This window comes from Lolium perenne, chromosome 7 (genome assembly GCF_019359855.2).
Source record: "Lolium perenne isolate Kyuss_39 chromosome 7, Kyuss_2.0, whole genome shotgun sequence".
Lineage (NCBI taxonomy): Eukaryota > Viridiplantae > Streptophyta > Magnoliopsida > Poales > Poaceae > Lolium > Lolium perenne.
This window is the reverse complement of record NC_067250.2, coordinates 137505441-137516316: the sequence shown is the minus strand read 5'-3', so window position 1 is coordinate 137516316 and position 10876 is coordinate 137505441. Positions and strand designations below refer to the sequence as shown.

Sequence of the window (10876 nt, the reverse complement as noted above, 5' to 3'; positions counted from 1 at the left end):
ACATCACCCCTGTTACTAGTGCTTTTCCAGGTGCAGCTGAATTGACAACTCAGTTGTTAAGGCTTATAAGTATTCTTTACCTCCCCTTGTGTCGAATCAATAAATTTGGGTTATACTACCCTCGAAGACTATCGTGATCCCCTATACTTGTGGGTCATCAAATATATCCACATATATATACTCAATTCATTGTTTGAAGTTTTCATGAAGTATAAGAATCTCCCGCACACAATTATGCCCAGTGAACCATATACATCATCATGTATATTTCTACTAAGTTAGTTGCCCGTTCAAAACTTGGCCTATGAACAGTATTTCAGTCATTCCTTTTATAAGAGATTTGCAAGTGCCAAATGATTCATAAATCAAATGAATCCAATAATCCATTTGCATGGAGTTTCTTCATGCGTTCCTTTCCAACATGACCTAAATGGCGGTTCCACAAATAAGTGGAATTCAAATCATTTGCCTTACGGCATTTTAGCGTCAGTGTTATGTATGTGTCGTGGTATCGTCACGGCATATGCCATAGGGTGGCTAATCGAAGTGGTTCCTGAGGGATCTCACGGCGGTATCCGGATGCGGGTATGGGCACGAGCGACACGGCGACGTACCCAGGTTCGAGGCCCTCCGATGGAGGTAAAACCTCTACTCCTGCTATGAGTGTATATGATGATCACACAATACAATGGTGCTCCTAGAGCTGTGTCCGGCTGCTCCTGGGAGGCTAAGGGAGACGATGGTCTCTCTCTCAGGGCAGCTCTATGGGTGGAGTGAAGTAAGAATGATTGATCGATCGATCCCCTGCACGAGAGGGGGTAGTGCGGCTTATATAGGCGCCGGCACTTTACATATAAGACCCTATAGTTTACTGGCTGGCTGGGCCGGCTTCGGCTTCCGCTCCTTCCCGAGGCGGTGACGTCAGGAGTAGTTGAGGCATCGTGGCCTGTCCCATCCGGCTGCCACGGTCAGCGGTATGGAGAGGAGCTGTCCCTGTCGCCGTCAGCCACTGTAGCCGGTACGGATCGTCGTAAGCCCTGACGGCCTGTCCGGCGCGCGGCACTATTGCTCCACAGTGCCCCGCACTTTACGGAAGATGGAGTCAGCGTGGACTTTAGGAACCCGGATCACCAACCCGGTCCCTTCCAGTGTAAGACTCGCCAGCCTCGAGTCGGTCTGAGGTACAAACCCCAGTCGGATATGGCTTGTAGAAGCCGGCCCAGCCACAGCATTGGTGGCCGTAGCCAGGCCGACTAGGACCTAGAGCCAGCCGGCTTCCGGACCAGCCGGCCACGGCGCCAGCCGGCTGCTCCTCAGCCGGCCTTTGCCGCGAGCCGGCCAGTGGCCAGCCGGCTGCTCCGCGTCCACTGCCCTATCCGGGGTCTTCCCCCCGACATTAGCCCCCGAAGCTGGCAAGGTCCTGCGTCTAGAAGGACCTAGGCAGGTTTTCCTGGCTTCTCGAATATACTTGACGGCACTTGGAGGGGCCGACTGAGAATTTCCATTCAGCCGGCTGCGCCCTCATCCGGCTCGTTCCTGCCGGCTGCTTCTAGCCGGCCGCTTTTTACACTTGTACAGCTTTCGCTTTCTCGCAAGTTTTGGCGGAGTCTCCGCCTTGTTGACGACTTTTAGTCCGGGTTGAACTTATTGCCCGGCTCCGGCTTGCGGCGCACCGGAGCCTCCGCCGCCTCGGGTCCCGCGCCCGACTTGACCGGTCTGACGCCTCGCACTGCGGTCGGTTCGTCTGGTCACATCAATGTCCCTCCGGATCCGGTGCGGTAGTGGGCGATGTGGTGTGGCCGTTTTCGGTAACCGTCGTGGTCGTGGGAGGAGTTACGGCGCAGTAAATCCCGATCGTGGCCCACGATCGCCACGTGGCCGCGCAACTGGCGCGCCAGGCGGCTATAAATGCCCCCGGTAGCGGTACCGAGGCGCCCTTCTTCTTCCTCGCATTCTTCGCTCAAACTTCTTCTTTTCTTCGCTCGAGCGCTTCGTCGCACGCCAACACTCCTGGCGAACTCCGGCGAGCAGCTGCCCCGACGTTCTCCCGCCGGGCCGCCGCCGCCTCTCCACCAATCCGGCGCCACGGGGCCGCGCATCTCGACGGAGCGTCCTCAGCCGCCGCCGTCGCCGCCGCCGTCGCAAGGCTCTTCGTCGCCGTTCCGCCTCTCCTGGACTTCTTCCTCTTCGTCGACAATGGCCTCCCCCAGCGGATCGTGGAGGGGCTCATACATGCGGGAGGATGACATCGAGCGGCTGGTGCGCCTCCGTCGGATCCCGTCGGCGGTGGTCTGGCGGGCGCCCGGCGAGGAGATGGAGCCCGAGCCGCGGCCCGGCGAGTGCGTCGTCTTCGGCGCGCATCTGGATCGCGGGCTGGGCCTGCCGGCTTCAACCTTCTTCCGGCAGTTCCTGGACAACTTCGGCCTGCAGCCGCACCACCTGCCGGCCAACGCGTGCATCCTCCTCAGCTGCTTCGTGGTGTTCATGGAGGCCTACGCCGGCTTGTGGCCAGACATCGACTTCTGGAGCCGGCTGTTCTACTTGAAGGCGCAAACCACCGAGGGCCGCCTGCGAGCCTGCGGTGCCGCCTCGATCTACACTCGGCCTGGTACGCCCTTCCCCAAGATCCCCACCGTTGACTCGGTGAAGAACTGGCAGATGTCGTTCTTCTATGTGCGCAACGAGGGGCAGCTCGTCGACCGGATCAATCTGCCGGAGTATAATCTGGCCCCTCCAGTCGGCCGGATCAACTGGAGCTACAACGCCCGCTCGTCGAATCCGGACGCCGAGGTGAACCAGCTCTGGGACTTCTTGGGGGCAGCCGTCGAGAGCGGGCTGACCGCGGAGGATCTCCTCTGCACCATCGCTGAGCGCCGGGTGCTGCCGCTCCAAAGGCGCACCCACAAAATCGGGCACATGTCCGGCCGGTTCGACCCGAACCGGACGTCCAGGGCGGTGCTCACCAAGGCCCAGGTGGCCAGCCGGGTGAACTACATCACCAAGGCGAACGTGGCGGACGACTGGAGCTACGGGCTGGCGCCCCACGACAGGGACCACCTACCCGAGCAGGTAAGCTTGTCTTTTTCGCCGGCTTCCGGCTTGCGGCTGCGAGGCCGACTTCCTTTTGCTTCCGCCAATTTTTGGCTTGTTGTTTGCTCATGCTTTTTCTGTCTTTCTAGCTCTTTGAGCGCCAGAACACCGAGGACGGCGACCTGGCGACGAGGAGGTGGACGCCGGATCACGTCGATCCGGCTGACCAAGCCGGCGACCAGGCTGGCGACGACGACCTGCCGCAGGCGCCTGATCTAGGCGGCCAGGGGGAGCACAATCCGCCTGACGAGGGAACACCTCGGCAATGCCTACGTATTGTAGACTAGGGTTTCGGGAGAGCGACGATGGAGATTCCGGGGTCGAGATTAGGCACACGACGTACCCAGCTTCGGGTCCCCTCGGTGGAGGATCCCTACGTGCTGCTAGCAATCCAGTATATGAGCATAATATGTTTACAGGGTGTCGCCATAGGCGGATCTATGTTGTCTATTCTGTCTATCTGTTGGCCTCCCCTATTTCGGGTGCCCTGGCTAGCTTTATATATGCAACCAGCCTAGGGTTTTACAAGAGTCCTAGTCGACTACTTCTTCGGGTTGCCTTGTTGGGCCTTCTCTCCATATTGTGCCTTCTCCATATTGGGCCGAGCCTGGTATACTAATAATGGGTACCCGAAGGGTATGCCCATGTCAGTAGCCCCCGAGTTTATAGGGAAGTCGAAGACTTGCGTAGAAACTCCAAGCATAACTATCTCCGAAGTCGAAGAAATACAAGGCGAGGTCCATGTCGTAGATCATGTGTAGCGTAGATGATGTCGACGATTCTCGAAATTGTTTTTCTGTCGGGTGCGCGGCAGCGCTCCCGATGGGAGTAGCCCCCGAGTCTATGGGCAAGTGCTTGCACTTGGGCATAGACTCAAGTTGTACTACTCGATGAAGAACTTAACTATATTTCTGGAGGACTTGATGAAATTCATACGCTCCCGATGGGAGTAGGCTCCACTCGAGTCGTTGAATCGAGTTGAGCCTGCAAACCTTGATTGTCATAGATGTTGTCGAAGTTATTTTCTATAGGGTGCGCGACCAGCGCTCCCGATGGGAGTAGCCCCCGAGGCTACAGCCAAGGACTTGTGCTTGGGTGTAGGCTCAACGCTTTATGCCTCTATATTGTCATTCTTTCTTGAGCTTTTCACATTTATCGGGTGCGCGACCAGCGCTCCCGATGGGAGTAGCCCCCGAGGCTACAGCCAAGTGTTTGCACTTGGGTGTAGGCTCAACTTGCTTTTAATCGACACCACAACTTTTCCTCTTTCTTGTATCTTATCGGGAGGGTGAACAATACTCTCGATAAGAGTAGCCCCCGAGCCTATGAGCAGGTGCTTGCACCTAGGCATAGGCTCAAGTTGTACTACTCGATAAACAACCTGGCGCAGTCCCTCTTTTTATCGACTCCAGGCCGTTGCTATTTTTATTTGACATCCATATCTATATTGTACAGGGATAATGGTAGTTGGGGCTAGTTCATCTGACGGATCAGGTACTAGTTAACTGCTCTAGTGGCAATCCGCAAAAACCTACTTCAAGATCACGTCCCTGGACATGATCTCGGGATACTGGTGCTAACTCGACAGGTGCCGCTTAAGGTCTTACCATCTGTCGAGCCCCAGTTATATTTATCGGGTACCTAACGCGTCCGTTAGGATTTTTCTTCGTATCTGTTGATACGGATAAAAGTAGCAGAGCGCAGTCTTTGGCGATGCCACGCCCAGCAGAACGGATCTGGGGTCTTACCTTCGCAAAGTTTTGCGGCATTCAGAGATTGATCGCAACTTTGGCGCTCTGAGAATATATTGTCGAGTGCCTTGTTCGGCTGATGCAATGACCCATTTTGCGGGTTCTTCTATATTTTTCTCTGACGTGATGAGACAGCCGCATATATTGGGTTCTTCTATATTGTCGGCAGGCACATTGCCGATACTCTTGCTCGGAACAAATGACGAGTCAATGGACCCGAAAATTTGTCTATCCTCTTCTCTCTCTTTTTTTTTTTTTTTTTTTTTTTTTTTTTTTTTTGGGGGGGGGTTCCTCCTTGATGATTATTTCGTCGAGTTCCTCCTTCAGGAAAATTTCTTCGGGTCCTCCTTGAGGACAATTCTTCGGGACCTCCCTGAGGAAAATTCTTCGGGACCTCCCTGAGGAAAATTCTTCGGGACCTCCCTGAGGAAAATTCTTCGGGTCCTTCCTAAGGAAAATTCTTCGGGACCTCCCTGAGGAAAATTCTTCGTGTTCTCCTTGAATAAAATTTCGTCGGGTTCTCCCAAGATTTCGTCGGGTTCATCCTTGAAGAAGATTTTGTCGTGTACTCTTTTGATTTCGTCGGGTTCCTCCCTGAAGAAGATTTCGTCGGGTACGCTTTCGATTTTGTCGGGTTCCTCCCTGAAGAAGATTCGTCGGGTACTCTTTGAGGATAATTTGTCGGGTTCCTCCCTGAAGAAGATTCGTCGGGTACTCTTTGAGGATAATTTGTCGGGACCTTTTTGAGGATAATTTTTCGGGTCCTGCTCTTTCTTGAAGACAATTTTATCGAGTTCTCCCTGTAGACAATTTCTTCGGGTTCTCTCTTATATACTTTGAATTTTGCTTTCTCCTGCAAAAATAAACAAACTTTTTCTATCTTTTCCTTGACTCTCTTTTTCGCATGCGGTGTCAGATGCTCAGATTCGATGATATGTAAAGTGCATATACGCCGCGCAGCCCCCGAGCATCGGGTGCGGCAAAAGTAGATGATAATCAACTTTGTGTAAGATAAAGGAACACTTAGCTTTATTGGGTACGATGGAGTCGACGCGCGATGAAGTCTTCGACTGCATAGAGGAAGTCGAACCGAAGTAGAAACCACCAAATAGCGATAATAGATGCCGCCAAATTGCTGATGAAGAAATAGCCAAGCCCCCGAGCGCTGCTGGGGTGACGTTATGATTGTTACTTAGATGCTGTGTCGCAGTTGCGACCCAAGGCGAAGTCATGGTCGAGCCCCCGAGTGTTAGCCATGATGTCGAAAGAAGTTGACGTAGTCGCGGCGTCATATAAGGTGAAGCCATTTAGGATGAAGCCATTGTCAATAATATAATATGAGTCCATGAGGATGAATCCAAGATAAAGTATTTGAGATGAATCCATATTGAAGATTACGCCATTAAATATAGAGCATATATTGAAGAGGAATCCGCCGATATCATAGAGGATGAATCCATTGAACCGAAGAATCCAGTAATGACCATAGAAGATGAATCCGTTGATATTATAGAGGATGAATCCATTGACCTGATAAATCCAGTAATAACCATAGAAACTGAATCCGCTGATATCATAGAAGATGAATCCGCTGATCCGGAGAAAATAATTCCACTGAGCCGGAGAAAATATATCCAGAGCCAAAGAAAATGAAATTCACCAAGTAACCGAGTATATTTGTGATAACGAAGTAATGGCGCAGCCCCAGTGTTTGGGTGAATTTTCTGTAATAATGTAATGACGCAACCCCCGAGTATTCGGGTATGGCGAAAGTAAATTATTAATTCTCGGGAGAGGAAACACTTAGCTTTTTTATCAGGCGCGACGGAGTGAACGTGGAAGTAGGTCGTCCGACAAACGCAGTTGAAGCGGTGGACGTGGTAGATGTAGCGGATCCTCGATGGATGAGCCCCGAAACATAGTGAGCGCCATGGCGAACGGGGTCGGCGCAGCAGTGGAGGTCGAAGTTTTATTGCGATCTGATATTTTTGTATTGGATGGTCAGGTCCATGTAGTAGTAGTCGATGAAGTGATGGGTCCGCGACGGGTGAGCTCCCGAATATGTTGAGCCCGCGATGCAACAAACGAGCCCCCGGGTGACTGTGCGTGGCGAAGCAGTTGAAACTTGTTCCGATCTGTAGTTATATTACGGCGCAAAAATCTGCGTGCAAATAACAGTGCCGAAAAATATTTGACCAAATAATTTTTTGTAAATAATAATTAACTGGAAATATAGCCCCTGAAAGCCTTTATGTCGGATAATAAATCCACGAAGATGAATTTCGGACGAGTCCACGAAGTCTCTTTTTGTCTTCTCCTTGCTTGGAAATTCACCGTGAGATTTCTGACTTAAACTTCGTTGGAATAGATCGCCTCCTTTTTTTTCTACACGATCGGTGTTCTGCTCTGACCCAATCTTGCCGCTACGACCGGACGTGCCGAAGGACAAAACCGCGTGACAGCTTCCTGTGCTTGATGGACGTAGACGTTGCTTCTTCTTGGCAGACCAAACTTTCTAGGAATTGATGCAATGATTCTATCGGATTGCCTACTAGACTTGTAAGTTCGCGACAAGCCAACTTGATTTCGCGACAAGCCAACCTGTAAGTTCGCGCAACTTCGAAACCGCCGATCTGAACTCCTTGCTCTTGGTCTTTAGCCTTCACGTGATGAAATCTGCTTGTCTCCTTTCGATCGTGTGCACGCGATTCTCTTTTCACAGTTCACACGCGCGACGTACTCCCCAAGGCAATCGGTCGCAGCCGCGAATTTATTGACGAACCGGCCAGATGGGATCTGATGACTGCTAATGACGCGAAAAAAAAATCTGGCCGGCCGGTAGATGTAGTAGTTGATGACGAACTGAAAGTTGTTGATGATGAACTCGAAGGATCTCGCCCGGATAACAAAATCCAGTCGTCGCGATTCCCACAGACGGCGCCAATTGACGAGGGAACACCTCGGCAATGCCTACGTATTGTAGACTAGGGTTTCGGGAGAGCGACGATGGAGATTCCGGGGTCGAGATTAGGCACACGACGTACCCAGCTTCGGGTCCCCTCGGTGGAGGATCCCTACGTGCTGCTAGCAATCCAGTATATGAGCATAATATGTTTACAGGGTGTCGCCATAGGCGGATCTATGTTGTCTATTCTGTCTATCTGTTGGCCTCCCCTATTTCGGGTGCCCTGGCTAGCTTTATATATGCAACCAGCCTAGGGTTTTACAAGAGTCCTAGTCGACTACTTCTTCGGGTTGCCTTGTTGGGCCTTCTCTCCATATTGTGCCTTCTCCATATTGGGCCGAGCCTGGTATACTAATAATGGGTACCCGAAGGGTATGCCCATGTCACCGCCCCCCTCACCAGAGCAGCAGGAGGACGAGGAGCCGGCGACGTCCGGCACGGGGCCGATCCCGGCCGTGCCTCTGCGCGTGAGGCCGCCAAGCACCACGGCGACTTCGGCGCGCCAGGGGAAGAAGCGGGCCAGCGAGCCTCGCTCCACTGCCGCCTTGGAGGCGAAGGCGAAGAAGCTCCGCCGGCAGCAGCCGAAGAAGGTTCCGGAGCAGGCCGGGTGAGTTCTCTTTCTCTTTCTTGTTTGATTCCTTTTCTTTCCTTACTTTTTATGCTTATCTTCTCTTTGTTGGTCCGGCTAGGGCTCCCATCAAGTTTGCCCAGGGCGGCGGCTCCCGGCAGGCTCCGCGCGTCGCCGCCGCTGCGCCAAAGGAGGGAGCCGACGCCGCAGCCTTCATCGCGCGCTCCTACGCCACCGCCGCCTGCGGGTACTGCGCCTTCCGTAGGGGCACCTTCCTTCGCCGTGCCGCTGGCCTCAGCGCCTGATCGCGGCACGCGGGTCGAGCCGACTCGGCGGCCGACGCTGGACGACATGTTCCCGCGCCGGACTCGCCTTTCCGGACCCCGCCGCCGGGCCGGCCGGGGCATGCCGCCTTCACCGGAGCCGAGCCGGAAAGGCTGCACCGTCCGCGACCGGAGCCGGAGCCGGCAGAGCTGTGCCGCCTGCGACCGGAGCCGGCACCAGGCCCAACGTGGTGGAGCTGGACGAGAGCCCGGAGGGGGCACCTCAGGCGCCGGAGACAGCTGCGCCGGCTGGGCCATCTGCTGCGCCCGGAGCGTCGCCGCCGCCGGAGCCGACGAGGGGTGAGCCAACCAGGCGGGAGCCGGCAAGGGATGAGCCGGCGCGCATGGAGGGCGCCGACTCGCGCGCACTGGTGAGGACGGAGACCCCATCGGCGTCGCAGCAGGGCCTGCATGTGGCCAAGGGCACACTTCTCCTTCAGGTGCCATCCGCCTCCGACTCCAGCCTCGGCTCGGCTGCCACCATGGAGCAGGCGTGGCTCCGCGCCGACTCCTACGAGGTGACCAGCCGGGAGGGGAACCCTGGCCAAGCATCGGTGGAGATGTTCTTCTCCAGCCTGCAGGCCCACCTCAAGGCCAGGGCTGCCGAGACCGCGGCCAGCGTTGCCAAGGTGGAGGAAGCCGGCAAGGTAAGCTTTATCTGTTTTTTGATTTGGTTATCATCCTGGTAGCCCTCCGAGGCATGGGCCGGCTGCTTGGAGCCGGCCCGGGTTTCGCCTAGCTGACTGACTTTCTCTTTTCCTTAGGCCGTGATGGATCGGCGCACCACTTTGTACAATCGCGCCGTTACCCATTACCACAAGGCCAAGCTGGACCGGGCCGACTTGGCCCGCGAGCTGGAAACCGCCAAGGGTGAGCTCTTGCTTCTTTCGACTTGATGTCTTATTTTCTTTTGAATCTTCGTTGGCTGACGTTTCTTTCCGGCTGCCTCACAGTTGAAGCCGCCAAGGTCCCGCGGCTGGAGTCGGATCTCCGGGCTGCTCGCGCCCAGTGCGCCGAGAGCGAGGAGGCGGGCCGTTCTTCAGCCGCCAAGCTCAAGCTAGCTGAGCAGGAGCTGGCACGGCTGCGCCTGCTGGAGCAGAACCACCTCTCTGAGCTCAACTCCCTTAGGACGGCGGAGAAGGAGAAGGTGGACGATCTGAGCCGGCGGCTAACGGAGGTGGAGAAGCAGCGGCTTGTGCTGCAAGAGGAGGTCACCGCCAAGTCCACGGAGTTGACGGCTACCGCCAAGCGCTAGACGGATGAGATTGGCGCACTTGATCGCGGCTTGGCGGGTGAGTGCACCTTAGTGTTCCTTTCCCTTTGCCGGCTTTCGGCTGTCGGCTGCCGGCTTTCGTTGGCAGCCGGCGGCAGAAACTTCTGATGTCTTTGCTATCTCCATCTTCGGGCTGGTGGCAGTCGGTTCTTGCTGGCTGCCGCCAGGCTTTTCCTTTTGGCTTAGGACTTCGAAAATTTGCATTTTTCAGCTTATTTCGGCTTCGATGAATTCTGACTTGCTTCTTCTTGCAGCGGCCTTCCCGGAGACGCAGGACGCGGCTTTGGCAGCCGTTGGCGCTGCGCGCGAGTCCAGGAGGCAGGAGACCGGCGAGGGCAGCTCGGAGTATTTCTCCATGGAGGATCATATGGCGTCCATGGCTGCCCGCGTCGAGCCCATCACCAAGCTCGGCTGGGAGCTCCGGAAGGCGGTTGAAGAGCTGGCGCCGATGCTGTGGCCTGAGGAGGCGGTGCCGCAAGATATCTCCAGCCTCACCTCCCTCATGGAGCGGGCGCCGGATCGCTTCCTCGACTGGAAGGAGTCGGCCACGCGCGCTGGCACCGACATGGCGCTGTCTTTCATCCTCTCTTGGTACAACGAGGTGGACCTGGGGCAGCTTGAGTTCCGGCGAGCCGGCGTGGAGGACAAGCTCCCAGCCGAACTCAAGGCCGCCCGTCTTGCCCGAGCCAGCGCCATCGCCGACTTCGTCGACAAGGGCGCCTTCGTCGCGGACCCGAACCCTCCTCCATCCGATGAAGATTACATGGAAGATGAGGAGGCGGAAGACGCGCCCGAGGATGACCCGGCAGCCGGCTCCGCTGATGCCCCTCCGGCTTAGTTTACCTGCTTTTCAGCTGTTCTTTTGCCAAGACAATTTATTAAATCCCCGGGATGCCGGGTGCGCAT

The 10876-nt window shown here is 55.3% G+C and overlaps 1 protein-coding gene across 1 annotated transcript; it reads left to right on the top strand.

Moving 5' to 3' along the window:
• The first annotated feature begins 9165 nt into the window (after positions 1-9165).
• On the top strand, positions 9166-9952 carry LOC139833716 (uncharacterized). Its single transcript, XM_071824060.1, has 2 exons — positions 9166-9567; positions 9651-9952. The coding sequence occupies exons 1-2, from the start codon at positions 9468-9470 to the stop codon at positions 9950-9952; spliced, it is 402 nt and encodes a 133-aa protein (XP_071680161.1). The 5' UTR covers positions 9166-9467.
• The last annotated feature ends 924 nt before the right edge of the window (positions 9953-10876 follow it).